The 18,809-nt window shown below is 45.8% G+C and overlaps 1 protein-coding gene and 1 pseudogene across 1 annotated transcript in view; both read right to left on the bottom strand.

The window, feature by feature from the left end:
- LOC147703714 (uncharacterized) overlaps positions 1-7,649 on the bottom strand; it is a 52,116-nt gene extending 44,467 nt beyond the window's left edge. Inside the window, exon 1 of the mRNA XM_086929545.1 lies at positions 7,162-7,649. Coding sequence (XP_086785671.1) covers positions 7,162-7,649 — 488 coding nt within the window. The remainder of the gene's footprint in view (positions 1-7,161) is intronic.
- Positions 7,650-13,073: 5,424 nt separating this feature from the next.
- The window catches only part of LOC147703715 (endogenous retrovirus group V member 1 Env polyprotein-like), a 60,711-nt pseudogene continuing 54,975 nt past the window's right edge, over positions 13,074-18,809 (bottom strand).

Genomic DNA, 18,809 nt, shown 5'->3' on the forward strand with positions numbered 1-18,809 from the left:
ATGACATGACTCGAAATCAGAACCTCGACCACCTGAGTTTGACGGACATCTGGTTTAATACATTCTCTCAAGTGCCACATGATTGCCTCTTCCAGAAGGTTCCTCCATCAGAAATAACGGTGGGCGGTGCAAAAATTCACTGAAACACGACCCCCTCATGCCTCCCCACACTCATTCGTACCCATCCATCAGATCAAATGCCTGACCACTAGCATCCAGCAACCCCCCTCATTCTCAGTAATATCATTTAATACACTTCCATTCAGTCAGCACCCCAGATTTCTTAGAGCATAATGTCTTGAACACCTCACCCCACATAATGTTCATGTGGTATCATTTCATTGAGTAGCGTGACTTTAATTGCTTTAGCCATGTTCTTGTGCTCATGCTAAATAATAAAGGCCTAACGGAAGGGCCCCACTCTGGTGTTTTTGGGCCCCTCTTTCGTATCTTGTCTCCTGTGATGCAAAAGCATTGGCTAGAGTGCCCGTCCAAAATGTTTACGTTCTTGAAATAAACAGAAGGGGGTCTTCACTTCTCTTGGTGTCAGTCTGTGGCACCTGTGTGTTCGTTTGTTGAACGGGCTGGCTGGACCTGTGTTTCACAGGCTCTTCATTTTTCCTTTGTTAATAAACCCTTTTAGACCATGATTGGCTCAACATCTTTAAGGGAACTTTCAACCTTTATTGATTATGATGAAACACATTATAAATAATAAAGATTCTTTGCTGTCCACAAGGCCCTAGATTTTATATTGCTGGATCACCTTTGGCTTCTTTCCTGCCATCTAGGGAAGTGACACCAACACTCGATTCCATTGAAGCCTTGTTCAGGGGCACATCAGAAATGAACCCCATGAGTTCAACCCACGCCGTGTCCACCCTCCTCCTCACGTTACATTGAGACAGGGCCTCAGCTCTACATAAAAAGAAAGGGAAGTGAGCTACACCGTCAGCACTTGGGTACCCCTGAGATTTAAACAGACAGAGGCAGGAAATTAGGAAACCGGAAAGGGTATGGTTGAAAAATGTTCCCTCACACCACTTCTGCTCTCTGAGACTTTACTTCATAGGAACATATATAACGCAAAGACTGCCTTCTTTAACTCTCATATTAGCCAGGCTCGGAACAGATCTGAAAATATATTTGAAAAAAGTAATGTCCCACCATTAGGTTAAACCCTTTCTTCGGTTGGCAGCTTAAACAAGTTAGCAGAGTTTTAAAAAAAATCACCAGGTTTAAACTAGATATTCAGGAAAACTAAAAAGTGATGGGTGGAAGGCTTGAATTAACATGAGCCCATTTTAATTAACACTGGCTTTATTTCTGTCCATTTCTGTTTTGCCCACTCTACCCCTGTAGACAGACACCAGCCATACGCAAATCACAAGTAATCCTGCACCAGGTGGAACTGTCTACCTCGATCTGCCGGACCGAGTGATCGCCAGAAGGAAAGAGAAGCGACCCCAGACTAGTGTTAGCCTAAATCTCTTTCTTCAAAGTGGTGCAACTTGAATCCAAGGCAACAGTGAGCGCGGTACCCATTTTTGTGTGTACTCGTCACACGTGGGGCATCATGTAGAAAATCAAAAAGTGATGGGGGAATACGTGAATGAATCTCAACCGCTTAGGCATTTTTACGGCCTATTTTTCTTCTGCCCACTCTGTCATTCTAGACAGAGACCATCCATAACAGATCAGACTTGGTCCTGGCCCAATGGGAACAGACAGTCCAGGGAAATGCTACACGACCAGTTGCCCTCCAGATGGGACAAATGCGACCGCAAACCATTTCCGACCAATTTGCACCTTGGCCTCCCCTAAGACCTCTATCCCAGAGACCCACAAACTCAACGCCTGAATTGGCTACGCTTGCTGCAACAGATGAAATCCTAAATCCACACAGCAGGGGAGGGTAGTAGATAAAGACTGGGCAAGGAAGGTGGAACTGGTGTAATAAGATTAGCAGTAAGTAATTGAAGCATTACCTCCTCATCAGTATGTACAAATGTGAAGATCCCCCGAAGAAGTCTTCCGTCCTGTTAAAAAGTGAAAGAAGTCCAACGTGATTATAAGATTTCACGTGGGAGAGTTGTGGGTGGCTTGAATCTTAAGAGGCGATCACCGAGACAAGGGTAGATACTGGAGTACCAGCATGTTCCTGGAAGCCTCTGGGAGAAGCACTAGGAAACCCTTACCTTGCAAGTGCTAATTGACAGAGATGGGGAAACTGTCCTATTCGCTTCCAAAAGCAAAGCCTTCAGTCTTTTGCAATTTTGCTATTTGCAAAATAACCGCAAAATCATCTCATAAGAATGAGTCCCACGGTAATGAACATGTTGACCACAAAAAGGGCATATAACAGTGAAGGATAAGAAAGTGTTGTTTGCCAATGGAGATTTGTTTACATTTGCTTTCTACTTAAAGTGAGCAACTGGTGCAGCCTGTAGGCATGGCAGGACCTTTCTTTGAGTCTGCAGCACATTTTACTGACAGCAGAGAAGGCCAGCAGCAGTGGAACACAGAGGCCAATGGCTGGGCTGTGGCCACGATGGGCTGCTCTTGGGACATCTGACAATGGAGTTAGGAAAGCTGAGAGGGTCAACGCAATGATGATCACGACACTGTGGGGATGCAGCAATGCAACGAGGAATGGTAGGAGTGGCACAGGACACCTTGGGTAGTGGTGCAGGGGTTACACCCCTATTGCACACGAGACAAAATTAATATAGTTGTCTGCAGAGCAAATTTAATCATGTTTTCAACACAAAAGGCACACTTCACAGAATGTCCAGAAGTTGCAAAATGTCAATATTTCCTACAAATTATTACAAGTATCCTTATTTTCCACTGAAGCTTTATGTTGTCTAAACCTTTTCACCCTAAAGTTTATACTTTTCACAGGAAAATACAGGATGCACATAATTGAGGGAAATGCATGAAACACATGTACATTCAATAAAACGAAATAATAGTCACATTTTCCACAAGGAAATCCACATCAAAGGAAAGAAATACCTACATTCACTTAAAAGGAAAAAAAATCCTATATTTTCCCCAAAATGATAGGCACTGATTTTGAGAATTAACACAAAAAGCATTTTTCTTCCCCAAGCAACAAAACAAACTTTTTTGTAATCCCCTTTATTTAAGTTTAGTACATGCAGTGGATAGATCGCCGCTGTCTCAGGAAAGGTATCATTGTAAAAATTGAATATTTTATATTGCATCCTAAAGAAAAGAAGTACAAAACGATATTTGTGTGTATGAACTTCTCAAACTAGTATTCTCTTGCTCTGCTTGCAGGCCCAGTTAGGGTGAACACTTTACATCAGGTTTCATCATCTGTGAGAACTTTATTGGCGGCCATACAGTGTATTTTTTATTGTATAATTTATTTCCGATGTTGTATTTGGGTCACTTCCAGAACCTGTTCTCTGAAGCCTCTCAATTTGGTATACCTGGTACCTGGCTGACACTGTCAGTTTTCTATTGCATAAAGGAACCATTCCTTCCCCCAGCAACGGCCCAGTAGAACAAGTTACTTACCTTCGGTAACGCTTTTTCTGGTAGATACAGTATCTGCCTGTGGATTCCTCACCTTGTGAATATCCCCTTGCGTCAGCAACATTCGGAAATTCTTTTCGTAGCTTCGCGCCGACGTGGACTTGGACGTCATAGAGACACGGCATCGCACGCGACTCCGCTGACGTCACAGACGCCCATAATAGGCCCCCGCCGGCGTGATGACATCAGTTCCGCCCTTTTTTCCGTGCCTTCGAGGAACACGGACGGACCAATGACAGTATATATATACATAGTATACACAGTACATGATAGTCAAGATAACACACAGTGTGAAGCAAATGTAAGAAAACATCTGAAATAACATATTTTCTTTGACCATAAAACACATACAATACAGTTACTCTGGTATAGAAGAGTGGACAACGGGGAGGCGGGTGGGTCAGTGAGGAATCCACAGGCAGATACTGTATCTACAAGAAAAAGCGTTACCGAAGGTAAGTAACTTGTTCTTCTGATAGATACATCTGCCAGTGGATTCCTCACCTTGTGAATATAGTCCCACAGCAGTCCCCACTCCCGGAGGAGGGTGTCCACTCTCCTATACCAGAAAATCCTGGAGGACAGAGCGCGCAAAGTGGCCGTCCCTCCTCACCTCGGTATCCATCAGTAATGCTTTGCGAAAGTGTGGAGGGAGGACCAAGTTGCGGCCCTACAAATATCCTCTACAGGAACACCTCTAGACAATGCAGAGGTTGACGACTTAGCTCTTGTAGAATGAGCCCTTATACCCTCTGGAGGCTCCTTACCGGCCAAAGAGTAGCAGATCTTTATACAGAGGATGATCCATCTTGAAAGAGTTATTTTATAAACTGCTCTTCATTTTTTGCAGCCAGCAAACCCAATGATGAGTTGGTCATCCACTCGACAGTCTTTAGTTCCGGCCAGGTAAAAGCTCACCGCCCTCCTAGGGTCCAGACGGTGTAATCTCTCCTCCTCCTTGGAAGGGTGCGGTGGAGGATAAAAGGTAGGGAGGGTAATGGATTGTCCTAGGTGGAAGGGAGTCACCAACTTAGGGAGAAAAGCAGCCCTGGTCCTAAGAACCATTCGTTCAGCATGAATGGTCAAGAATGGGGGCTTGGAACTAAGAGCTTGAAGCTCACTTACCCTCCTTGCCGAGGTAATTGCAACGAGGAAGACTGTCTTAAAAGTCAAAAGCCTCATAGGACACTTGTGTAAGGGCTCAAAGGGAGCACCCATCAAGTATGTTAGGACAAGATTTAAGTCCCATTGAGGCACAATAAAGGGAGTAGGAGGGAATTTATTAGTGAGACCCTTCAAAAATCTTAAAACTACAGGAGATTTGAAAAGGGATGGCTGGTCCGGCAAACATAGAAATGCCGACAAGGCCGAGAGATAACCCTTGACAGTGGCAACAGCAAGCCCTTGCTGCGCCAAAGAGAGAGCAAATTGGAGAATATCAGATAAATGGGCTTTCCAAGGGTCTACAGATTTCTCTCCATACCAGGTGACAAATTTAGACCATCTGTAGGAATAAATGGATTTAGTGGAGTCACGCCTAGCCGATAATATGACATCCACCACATCGTGTGGGAGAGAAAAGGAATTCAGGTTGCCCCGTTCAATCTCCAGGCATGAAGGTGTAATGTTTGGAGGTGGGGATGTAGAACCTGCCCCTCCATCTGAGAGAGGAGGTCTGCCCTGAGAGGGAGACGAAGCGGCGGGTGAGAGGAGAGGTGGAGAAGATCTGTGTACCACACCCTTCTTGGCCATACCGGGGAGACCAATATGACTTGGGCCCGGTCTTGGCGAATCTTCCTCAGACCGAGGAATCAAAGGTATGGGAGGAAACACGTAAAGGAGTTGTCTTCCCCAACTCAACTGAAACGCGTCCCCCAAGGCTCCTTGCATTGGATACTGGAGACTGCAAAAAGACGGAGAGTGAGCATTCTCGTGAGTGGCGAACAGGTCCACCCGAGGAGTTCCCCACATCTGAAAGATGTCGTGAACTACCTCTGGATGGAGCCTCCACTCGTGGTCGGCCGAGAATTGGCGACTGAGAGTGTCCGCACGAACGTTCAGAACTCCGGCCATATGATTTGCCATCAGACAAATCTGATGGTCCTGAACCCAGGACCAGAGCCACAGAGCCTCCCTACTGAGACACTGCGACCCCACTCCTCCCTGCTTGTTGATGTACCACATCGCGGTCGTGTTGTCCGTCAGGACTTGGACCGACCGACCGCGAAGGGAAGGGAGGAAGGCCTTGAGCGCCAAACGTATCGCCCGCAATTCCAGAAGGTTGATATGAATCAACCTTTCCTCTGGAGACCTAAGACCCTTGACCTCCAGGTCCCCCAGATGAGCACCCCACCCTAGAGTGGATGCATCCGTTATTACTGTGGCCACCGGAGGAGGCAGTTGAAAAGGGTTCCCCTGAGACAGGTTGCCTTCCACGCCCCACCAAGTCAGATCCGCTGCAGCTTCTCTGGAGATCCTCACCTACTCCTTGAGATCTCCGTTGTGCTGATACCACTGTCTGCGGAGGCACCACTGGAGTGCCCTCATGTGCCAGCGTGCATGGTTGACCAACAGAATGCATGAAGCCATCAGATCGAGCAGGCGAAGGACCTTCAGGACTGGAACGACCGCTCCATTGTAAAATAAAGGAATCATTTCCTGAATGTCGCGAATCCTTTGAGGAGGAGGGAATGCATGACATACAGTTGTGTCCAGTACAGCACCTATGAACAGGATGCGCTGGGAGGGCACCAGGTGAGACTTGGGTACATTTATCGAAAAACCCAACCTGTACAACAACTGAGTTGTCTCTTGCAGATGTTGGAGCACTCTCTCTGACGACTCTGCTTTGATCAGCCAGTCGTCCAAATAGGGGAATACTGGAATCCCCGACCTTCTGAGATGTGCTGCCACCACCGCCATCACCTTGGTGAAGACTCGAGGCGCAGTAGTAATTCCAAAAGGAAGGACCGCAAACTGATAGTGTTGCGACCCCCACCGTAAAACGGAGATACTTCCTGTGCGACTTCAGGATTGGGATGTGAAAATAGGCATCCTGCAAGTCGAGCGACATCATCCAGTCTTCTTCCAGCAGCGCTTGAAGAACCTGCGCAAGGGTGAGCATCTTGAATTTCTCTTGTTTCAGATAGAGATTCAAGATCCTGAGATCCAGGATTGGACGAAGTCTGCCATCCTTCTTGGGAATCAGGAAATACCGGGAGTAGCATTTCTGACCCCTTTCCTGCTCTGGAACCACCTCTATTGCACCCTTTCTTAATAGGGTCTGCACTTCCTCCTGTAGAAGCAACAGATGTTCCTCCGTGCAGAAATCTTGGCAAGGAGGGTAATTGGGAGGGAATTCCCGAAAGGGAAGGGCATACCCATTTTCTACGAGATTGAGAACCCAAAGATCTGATGTAACCGATTCCCAATCCCGTAGAAAGTGGGTAAGCCGACCCCCCACTTGACCTGCATGATCCTGAATGGCGGATCTAGGGCTGCTTTTCTGTGGCTGGGGGTTTGGAGGAGGCGGAGGAGGAAGAGGCCTGACGTCCACGAGGACAAGCTCTTTGCTTTCCCCTGCAAGATCTGTACAAGGTATTCTGCTGCTGCTGTTGTTGTTGCTGCTGCTGGCCTTGTCGATAATTGCGAAAGGAAGAGCGTCCAAAACCTCTGAATCTTCTGGCCGAAGAACCTCTGATCTGGAGACCTAAAGATTTGGCAGTAGCTCTACTGTCCTTAAACCTCTCTAAGGCAGTATCGGCCTTTTTGCCAAAGAGACCAACACCATCATATGGCAGACCCAATAAAGCTGCTTGAACATCAACAGAAAAGTCTGATGATTTTAGCCAAGCCGACCTTCTCATGGCAACCGCAGTGCCCAGGATGCAAGCTACAGAATCAGCAGTGTCCAAACCGCTTTGTATTACTTGTCGTGCCGCCGCTTGAGCGTCAGACAACACTTCCTCAAAATCACTCCTACTTCCATCAGGAATCTTAGGAGCCAAAGAGCGCATTGAATCCATAAGTGCCTGCACATATCTCCCCATGAGACAAGTGGCATTAGTGGACTTCAATGCCATACTTGCCGAGGAGAAAGTCTTTTTGGCCACCTGATCCTGTTTCTTGGCCTCCTTGCCACACTTTTGGAAACAGCCGGAGCAGTTTGAGGCTTTTTCCACACCTCCATAATAGGCTCTGTTTAAGCCTCATTAAACGGAAGCAATGGTTCCACCACCGAACTAGGTGAGCGTAGGACCTCAGTAAGAAGATTAGACTTAGATTCAACTGTTGGCAAAGTCAAACTAAGTAGTCCCGCAGCCTTCCTCATTACTACATGATAAGGCTGGACGTCCTTTGAAGGTGCATCTGAACCTGATGGTATCTCCCATTCCGGGGAAAAATCCAGGCCACTAGCATCTGCCAGGTCTTCAAAGCAGTCTTCTTCTAGTTCACCTTCCTCCACATCAGGATGAGAGTCAACATATCTCTGCTCCTCCAAAAGGCGTTTTGCCTCCCTCCTGGACCTCTCCTTAACACGCCTCTCCACTGGATCCACCATCGACTCCAAGGGAGCCGGAACCGACGTCGGTATCGAATCCGATGGCCCAGTGGGTTGTACTCGAGTTCGACTTGGAGCGGGTGACGCCGGGACCGGCGTCGACGACTTCGGCGGAGCCATGTAATGCCATGGCGGCATCAGGGCTGGCATAAATGGCATAAATGGAGCCGGGGCATAGGAGTGTGGCACCCACAAATTGTAGGCGAGTGGACCCATGGGACCCGAAGGTGCTCCAGAGGGGGCACCAAGCCCTCGTAAAGACGCCATATATTGCGTTCAAAAACGCTGATGGGTCTTGGCCTGGGGCAGGAAAAGGTGGCTGAACACCCTCAGGCTGGACTTGAGGTGGTAATGAATCCGGTTCTTCCACAGGCACAGATTCCCCTTCCACCTGAACTTCTTCCTCTCGGGCCGGGGACGGCGCCGGAGACGGATCGGAAGCTGGAGTCGGCGACTGCACCTGCGACTCCGAAGGCAAAGCCTCACCTTCCCGATTCAAAGCTTCCTGCGGTGGGATCACCTTCGATCGAACCTTCTTTGGCGACTTCGATCTCAAGTCCGACTCCTTTCCCGAGTGACGTCGGGACTCATGTCTCCTCTTCTTATGCTTCCTTATTGACTTTGAAGCATGTTCCGTCGAGGACTTCGAGGTCGACTCTTCTCGAGATCTAGATCTTGACTTCGATCTCGACCTCGCCCTTCTCGAACGAGATCGTGACGACTTCCTACCTTTGTCACCATTCAACTTCGCCACCAGGAGCTTGGTTTCTCTTTCTCGCAGGGCCTTCGGGTTCATCTTTCTACAAGATGAACACCCATGATCAGAGCCTAAGCACCATAAGCAGTCCTCGTGCGGGTCCGTGATGGACATCATCTTCCCGCCTTCCTTGCAGGGCTTGAAGCCAGTCTTCTTCATAGACATCGTCACGAAACAAAGAAGCAGATAAACGAAGGAAATAGCAACAAAGTCACTAGAAAGCTACTGAGATTCCCCGAAACCGTTAGCGTCGACGACGCGGAAAAAAGGGAACTGATGTCATCACGCCGGCGTGGGCCTATTATGGGCGTCAGTGACGTCAGCGGAGTCGCGTGCGATGCCGTGTCTCTATGACGTCCAAGTCCACGTCGGCGCGAAGCTACAAAAAGAATTTCCGAATGTTGCTGACGCAAGGGGATATTCACAAGGTGAGGAATCCACTGGCAGATGTATCTATGAGAATGGGGGTATATGGTTCTTTCCATACTTGGGCTACAGTCAATCTAGCAGCCACAAAGAGGTAAGATATCAATTTTCCCAATGGTGTAGTGAGAGAGTAAAACTGTTTTCCCCTCGTTCCCCCAGTAATAACGCCTTTGTTTTGGGCGGTACTGTAAGACTTGTAATTGTTCTGATTTGGGATATCATTTTCCGCCAAAACAATTGGATCTGGACGCATCACTACCATGCATGGAACAGCGTTTCCCTCTCTCCATACCCCTTCCAACAAAGCTGAGCTTCCATACATTGCGTTTAATCTTACAGGGTGAAGTATCATCTTGTGAGGATCTCGTATGCATTTTCTTTATGTTATGTACATGTTTTTTTCCCGCTGCCCCCTTCCAAATCACGGTCAACGTGCTATCTGGTAATATCTCCCCTAGGTCACATTCCCAGTTAACAACATATTTGTGCTTGGCGATCGGACAGACATCGGACATGAATCAATAAACCCATGTTATGCTTCTCTTGCACAGCTTATTATAAAATTATGCCTCTAGGTCCAATTCTCCCCTATTTACTGAAATCTGTAGATCCTACTGTGGGCCCAGTGAGGAGCCTGCATCAATCTATAATTGCCAGTCTTTACCAAACCAAGGTTCTCTCTAATGGTCTAATGGTCTACCTTCACTATAGAAGTCGCCTAACCGTGGCGATGTATGCTTATTCCATCTATGAAATCTTGGGTTCTCAAAACCCGGTGTGAAGTCAGGGTTGTGAAGCACCTAGTTCAGCAGAGACGGATATGAAGTGGCTGCTCTTTTTCTCAATATTTGTTGCCAATGTTGTTATCTGTTTATCTTAGGACAAATCATTAATTTGGTATAGGGTCAAGCCTTTGGTTGGAGCCAGACGAGTTGTTGATGTGCTTGTTCAACTCGGATCAGTGGTTTGTGCTTGGGATTGTGGTTCCAATTCAGGGACGGTTGGATTTCAGCTGCTTGAATATATCTGGGAATGACAACCCTCCCTCAGCCTTTAGCTTGAATAGTGTATTATGAGGGACTCTGGCCAGCACTTGTTGCTGTAGGTGGAGATTTTTTATGCTTGTGATTCTCCTAGTCATGAAATTAATAGCTTTCCCCATCGATACAGGTCTTTGTATGGCGCATCTAAAAGTTGTGGACTATTAGCCATAAACATCTTTATGCGAGAAGGGGAGATTGGCCCCCAGATATGTGATTGGGCTGTCGATCTAGGGGAACCCATCCTTGTAGTATGAAATGTTTAGGTAAGGTTGCTTATTTGCAGGCCCTGTAACTTGTTATAGTTAATTTTAAGGCCAGAGACTCACTCTAATTCCTATTGATGAGCTGGTAAATATGCCACGGGTGACGTAATGAAATTATATAGGTCTAAACAAACAATTTACAATGATTCCCTTGGAAAAGCATATTAGCCTATGCTTTCTTGGCAATGTGTGGAAAAAAAATACATACACAATTATATTTATGTAAATATATTATTGTTATTTTCAATCCAGTAATAAGATAATGGCATAGTAAAACAATCTAGGACACGGTAGGTACTCCAAAGAACGACACAGTGCACATGGATAGTGACTAAGGTGAATCTGGTGAACTTTGTGATAAACCAGCAAGTCAAAATCTATTGACTGTATGGCAAAATCATGCAAGTAAAACAAAACTTTGTTATTGAAAGTTCAGTTTTCTCGCTCCACATTAAATGGCAGTCCACTGGACAAATAGTTGATGTTTCAACTCCTATACCAATTTTATTGGGGTCCTCATCAGGACTTATACAGGTAGCAACCAACAATAAAAATAATAAATAAAACAACAGCTAAATACTGTGTCCCAATAAATAACAATAAATTGTCAAAAGGTATTTAGATGATCTTACCCTGACACAAACATCTACACAGTATGTAGAAAAAGTTTCTCAGTTTTAGCGGATCACCAGAATCCTAGTGGAAGATAAAATGTGCAGGCTTAAGACAGGAGTGGGGAGAATCATCATATTCTTGTGAGGTCTCCAAATATCACAACACCTAAAACACAATATACATCTGTTCATGTCAAGTATATTACTCTGTAACTCACTGTTTGAAAAACGAATTAATGGAGTTAAATGTATAACCCACCATTTTTCAGAAGCATGAGAGATCAAAAACCCGTGATCTGTCCACACACGTAGTAAGAAATAATCCCTCTTTTTTAAAAGAAACCACATTTAACAAACGCTGATGCCAAGTGTTAGCATGCAGAGCAGGAGGTAAAACAAAGAACGCCCTCACCTGTTTAGATTAAAGTAATTCTCACAAACAAGACATCACCATCTGAAAGATCAAAGATTAATTTTACGATCTGTTTAAAAGCAACCAAAATGAAGTGCCGCTGATACCATGTGTTAGCATTCACACAAGGAGGTAAAACTAAAGAAGCCCGATGAGCCATTTTGAGAGAAGTAATTCTCAACAAGCATTGGCATAGCCAATAGGTCTCGCCTTTGGGACCTTAAAAGTATTTAACCATTCAGCACATTATCCTGGGTGCAATAAAATGTACTGTTCTTAATTTGTTTAATACATTACACCTTTTGACTGGATGGTACTGAAACCCTAACTACATGTGAGGAGTAAAAGAGTACTAATTTTGGACGGGGTTGTGCAGTGCACATCTTGCTTAGACTGCATTTAGGTACTTGTGCAGGGCACTGATGCAGGGGTCACGTGCAGTAAGGGACGCTCAGGAAATAAAGACATAGTATAACAAGTCAGAAGCCACACTCCCAGAACAAACTCACTTGACATGTAAGGAAGTAAGACTGTTAACAGCAGTGTAAAAAAAGGAAATTTGTAAGCTTTGATAGAAAAAGCAAGAAAATAAGCGAGCCAGATCTGCTGACCTTAGTGAGTTAACCTGCACCGCCACCTTACTTTATATCATGTTTAGAGTCTTCAGCCAATTCAAAGGTCCACATACTGACTGTAGATTTTGCAAGGGGTAACTTGAAAGCACTATGCACATAGCACATTCTTTCACTGGTCAAAAGAAGAATAAAATAATTTAAAGGGGGGATTAAGTACAAAATCACACAGCCCAAACTGAAAGCGGCGGTGCTTAATGATGCAACAATGTACCAAAATCAAAATGTGTATAGAAAAACAAATTGCAGCCCCCTGAAATAAGAGAACATGTGTCTTTGCTGGCATTACCTGGAGATTCTGATGAGCACAGCTGTTCGCCATGCCGAAGGAGAGGGAACAGGCAGCAGGACCATACAATGTCATCAAATAGGGGAAAATTGCTAAGACCTACAGCAAATCACATGTGTACATGGTGGTGCTGGGAAATGTAGTTGCGACCCTTGCATACCGGGCGCAGGTTTAGAGTGGTAATGCACAGGATTGAATGAGTGGCTCTAACAATGGGGTTCACACGAGGGGGGAGAGTCATATCTGTTAAGGTCAAGATAGTGGGCATCGGAATATCCAAACTACTCCTGGAAAATGATTCCTTTAGCCGAAGATCTAATGTAGGGACCGTGAGCGATCACATGATTGCGGTAATGCTGGGGATTGTAGTTGCGGCCCCCCCTCGCCATGGCCAGTAACTTAAGCAAGCAAACTTTTTTTTATTTCAAAGCATGTTATTGAGTTTTTCATACAGGTAAAATCGCTTTTCTGTTACAGGGTACAAGTCAATCTTGGTAACAGTTGTTTGGTTACAGGTAGGTGATATACAAGTTAGACTGTTCCTCATTCTGATGTCTTGTTAGAAGATTAAGGACAGCTGAAAGAGAATGGGGGAGTAGAGAAGAGAGGGAGAAGATCGCTACAAGAAAACTACTTTTGCAACGGCCTAATCGGGGAGCGTTTTGACTTGCGGGCAGCCCCCCCCCCCCCCCCCCCCCCGGGAATCTCACGGGGGTTCATATGGGTCCAGATACTCGTCCAGCAGTTTCCACATCCCCCTAGAAGCTGGTCTCCAGGGTAAGTTTTGTAATGCAATGCTATCAGCTCCACTGAGGTATGTCACCCAATTTAGCCAGCCCTTGAAAGATATCTTTGCTGTATCTTTTCAGTTGGATAGGACCATTTTCACTGCCAAGGTCAATAGTAGGTCTAGTAGATCCCTGTTGTGCTGCAAGTCAAGTGTTGTGGTCATGAATGCGTTGGTAAGGGTAGAGAACTCTGGCATCAGTGTGCACCCCATCGCTTTTTTTATGAAAAGGAAGATTATGTCCCAGAAAATGTTTATTTTAAGGCAGTAGACGATGAGGTGGGCTAGGTCCCCCTTTTTTACTGTCGCAATTCCAGCAAGTGTTGTTTTCCCTGAGGCCTATCGCAGCTTGCCGTGCTGGGGTCCATTAGGTCTTGTGAAGAAGCCAAAATTGTGTCTGGGATAGTGCTGGGGAGATTTTGTTACAAGAGTGGGAGGCCCAGAGTTTCGCTTAGTGGTGTGTTGAGTTGTTTTGCCCAGTAATTCAATGGTTTATCGTTAATTTTTGTGGCGCTTGGCTGTAGAAGCGTATACAGGTGCGACACTTGATGGCCTAATCTGTTGAGTTTTGTCACATATTGGATAATTGATAGCGTGTGCTGTGCTATTTTGGCTTTTATAAGCGCTTTTCTGATTTAAAAAACATTGTAGAACTGGATGTCTGGTAACCCATGTTTTTAGCTAAAAAGAACGGGGTAAAATAAATTGTGATATAAGATGTTAAATGTGCAGTGAATTTACATTTTTCAGGCACAATATAAAGAGCATTAAACGAAACACAATGTGCGGTGAATGAGATGAAAGGTACGGTAATCCAGGCTCCTCAATGTAGAACTTACAACATAAAATCCCAGAAGAAAAACTCCCACCAATGAGTAAAACAACCAGTCAAAATACAAAACAAGCAAAAGTACGCCCATTGCGTGGAAATATTAACCTGACCCACGAAAAATGCAGCTGCCACCCTGCTCGTCGCTGCTCACTCCAGAGAGCAAAACGCCGTGGGAGTGAACATTTGAAAAGAGGTGGGCCAGGCACCCGCCTTTAGCCATTTGTGTGCTTTCATTATTGAAAGACACATGCAAAAGGCAATCCAATGTGTGGGAGGAGTCAGACACACATGGAGAAGCTGGAGAAGCCACAAGAAGCCTCGCAGAGCAGCGCATGCGCGCAGCTAGGCTCGATCTACAAACGTGATATGGCCATCGAAAAGATTAGCGCTGAATAATACTATCTGTTAGTTGGATGAAGAAAAAACTCTTAGTTAGAGCGTTCAACTAAAACCGAGAGCTAGGTGAACAATGCCATCCACTGGTAAGAGGAGAACCTATTTGCTGCAGCTTGAGCGCTGTCCAGACTACTAGTATGGGGCTTTGCACCCTCACCTGATATGAATACCAGCTCGAGGTCCAACGCGATATGTGCACACGTTTATGATTGTGTAGAAGTCACCAATATATCATGGAAAATTGGATAAAATATGAACTATGCTTTTTAGTAATCTATTATGCCCGAAAAATCTACCAAATTTTAAGAACTACAATAGAAATTAAGGAAACCCTGCTTACACCACACAAGGCAGGAGGGGTTTCAGAAAGAGAAAATATGTGTCAAGGCACGTATTGTGGGAGAGAACGTTGAACTGCCACCCTATGTATTAATTTCATGTTCCCGGGAAAAACAACCACATTTAGCCAACCAGTATCTATTATAAAAAGTTCAGAACATACCAGGCTAACCGAGAACATGGGTCTGAAGTCCATATTTCCTATTCTCTAGAGGTCTCGACCGGAGAGAGGATTACACCATGGCTGTGCTTGACAACCAATCGCTGCGTCGATTGCTGCGAGGTAGAAGAGAGGGCAGGACGGCGCCGTGTGCAGACAGCAGGAAAGTTGAGGAGTTGCGTGCCAATACGAGAAGATGGACATTCAGCTGACTCAACTTAACATCTCGGCTCTCTATGTCGCTGGCATCGATTAGAAGTTGGAGACCTCAATTCGCTAAAAAAAAAAGGGTAGAGTCTGAGGCAAAACTGAGCTGCAGATGTGGGGCAATAGTGGACAAACTGTCTACTCTCCCCACTGTGCTCAACAACATCATATAATAACTCAAGAATGAGTCCACCACCAGTGAGGGCACTCTTGGCTCAAGAGCGCCTGACCACAGGATGTGAAGCATGGAGCCACCTGCTCCCACAAACAATCACACACCCAACATCGGCAGCTGACCTGGGAGAGCAGCCCCTCTTCCTATCGCAGATCAGCAAGTAACCCCTACCACAGTACTCTCAGCACCTGAGGATGTTCCAGCTCAAACAGCAAATGCCAAACAAAGACAGATGCAAAGGAGGAAGGGCCTGAAGCAAAGAACAGCCACAAATCAATCAGCTTTGTGCCTCCTTTTCCGAACCAACAAATTCACTCAGAGGACACACCCTCCAGTATGGCCCCTCATTCACTGGACATCCCAGGAGCCACCATCCAACTGTACTCAGAAGAATCTCTCCTCCACCACATAAACCTCAGGAGGACAGACACGCTGGAAGTATTGGAATCATCATCCCCGGAGGATATAAAAGGGCCACCTCACACACAAACAGGAGTCTCCCAAGTAATTTCATAGGAAACACAACCAGCTCACACAGGCTTACAGCACAACACAATCCTTGCCACCTCCCACAATTGACCCAGTTCCAAAGGGGAGCCCAGTAAGGAACCTGGTAGCAGCCAGTAGAACCATCAGCGCTAGAACAGCGCTGGGGGCAGGCCCAGTAAAGAGCTGACCACAACACATACAAAGCCCACCAGACCTCCTACTTCAACAGCAGCCAACCCTGATTGGAAACAGGTCCACAAATATCCCCTGGGGCACATGGGGCCCACCAAACAGGTCCTCTGGCACAGAAGGAATCCTACACCAATCACCAGCAGATATCAGCCCTCGCTAAGTCATCTAAGTGAATAGTGCAAAATGTGCCAACTGGGTCGGTCCACCCAGCCAATACCCCAGGGGGATGAGCCATACAGCACAGCCCTCTTCTAGCTCCCTGCTGGACTCCAGCATCCTACTTTTCAAACCTGAGTTCAAATCAAGGGGCAGCTGAGACGTCCTGAATAGGGGCAATATCCTACTGCTGCTGTCAATCATTCCAAACTTACCTAAAATAAGGTCACCTAACTTGCTCGCAATTAAGTTCATCAGGTCAGAAGCTCTCTCGAAGCGCAAAGTCCCGAAGGCCACCTGGAGATCATCATCAATTGCCCCAAAAGTACCAGCTGAATATCAAACATTTAAGGCTTGAAGCATAAAAATGACTTCTCACTACAATATGGGCTAGCACTCTCCTTTGTACACCAATGAGATCAACACAACCAATAGTCCGACAAGAATGACCTGCTCGGTACTTAGGGGAGCTCTGGGACAGTCGCCTACTAGGAGGAGGTTTCAGCCTCCTCCATAGCAATCAAATTTGCACTCTGACCTCAGGTGGATATCCAGACCTATAAACAGCCTCGCTGGCATCCATTGACAAAACCAGCACCAGGGTGCCCTCCTCGCGCAGAACAAACCCACTCTGCGTTCGTCTCATGAAGCGTTAGTGGCCTAGCAAGCAAAGTATCAAACCCAGAGTTCCTGCTCTATATAAAATCTTTTGATAGAATTCTGCTTCAGAAAAACCTTGCTGCCCGAACCACTCCCTCTATAAGGGTTCATGTGTTGTTCCACGCCAGCAGTGAAGCGGTCTAAATATAGCAACCTATCAGGTGGGCTGACCATTAAATCAATGGGGTTCACCCACAGAATCAAAGGACCTGGGTATGAATTGTATAAAGAAAACTGGTCCTTGACTGTAGTTTAAGTAAGCATTTGAATGAGTTTCATTTGTTTCTCATTTATGCAATTAAATTCGCATATATTGATTCAATCAAAAACAATGGGAGAGATATATTCAGTTATAAACCAACGCAGAAAGATTGATACACAAGATTGATGAAAAACCCAAAACAATTGTTATTGCAATCAAAGTATAACCACACAATGTATATTCGTTATATCAAAAAAATTCAAAGATTTATTTACAGTTATATAAAAAACAGTTATCTAAACGGCGCAATAGACTATCAAGTATATAGTCAGTGAGGAAGGGAAAGGGGTGCTCAAGTGAAAAGGAAATTTGAAGGGAAAGAAACAAAGTAGATACACAGTTGTATTATTTACACAAAACAAAGCGGGATAGCCTCCGCTGTCTTATATGCCTGTCCCCTATAGTTGTTGGTTGGGGGATATGGGGAAATGGACACTTGGAGGGATACAGGCAGGTCAATGGGTGGGCGTCGACGTTTCGACCCTGATGCTCTTGGGGTATTGGGGACCTCAGCTGCGGGTCTTCTTCAGGACACAGGAGGGGGGGAGGGGGGGTTTGAGCAGCGGATTTGCTGGGCCGTTATCCAACTGAATAGATCACCTAGGGTACATGAATGAGATTGGTTTTAGTGACTGAATACAACTAATTTGCATGTGTGGTATAGTTTGGGTATTGGGTACATTACCGATGCGGTGGCAGGAATATAGACCTCCGTCTATGCTTCAGGATGAATGAATCACCTAATGGGCGGAAAAAGAATACTGGGTCAAAACCCCTCTCCCAAGGGTAAGTGACTCCTAGTGTCTCTTTAGTCCGCATGAAGATAGACTCACCTAGTTGCTGTTGGTGGTCAAGGGATGTAAAAGCTTTGAATCAGGCAGGAGTTCTGAGTAGAGCCTGTGGAGGAGTGAAAGATAGTAAGCTCCCCGTTATGTACAGACAGTGCAATGTCTATTGAATAAATTGGAAGCGGGCTTACCGCTATTAGCAGTGATAGCGCGTTCCTACCGGTGCCCCCTCGGGCGTTCCGGTGGTAATGCTCCGGTTTCGTGTTTATTTTCAAAATATTTCGAGTCCGATTGTCACCTGGTGAATGAAATCGGATGGGACATAGTCAGGGAATAATTCAAATAGTGTGTTGGCGAATGGCTAAAATCTTAATACTGGGGCGGGGGTGCTGGAAAACTCCCGCCGAGTTCATACCTCGAGCGTCCGTATTGGTGGAGCCTGGTACCGCCAAGGGAATCCTCCGATTAGGCTGGGTTCCGCCAAGCAATTCAAAAGATCAATGGAGAGCCAGTCTAGCGTGTTGGTCTCTATCAGCGTCAGTCCGAAAGTGAGCACCGCTTGTCGGCCGCACGGATTACTTCCGTGTTGGAATAGTCACGTGGGCGCGAGTTAGCCTATCAGAGAGGATCACCATTCGAAATCGAGGAAGGACTCTCCGTTTGTGTAAAACGCGAGTCAAAGGGAAAAGTTTCTATATTCAGATTAAATCTTTATTGACTAATGGGATAGAGGACACATCGCCATTCCTGAAGTCAGGGTACAGTCGAGTGTCACTCCAACGATTTTCTTTATTGGATGGAA

This window comes from Lissotriton vulgaris, chromosome 7, assembly GCF_964263255.1.
Source record: "Lissotriton vulgaris chromosome 7, aLisVul1.2, whole genome shotgun sequence".
Classification (NCBI taxonomy): Eukaryota; Metazoa; Chordata; class Amphibia; order Caudata; family Salamandridae; genus Lissotriton; species Lissotriton vulgaris.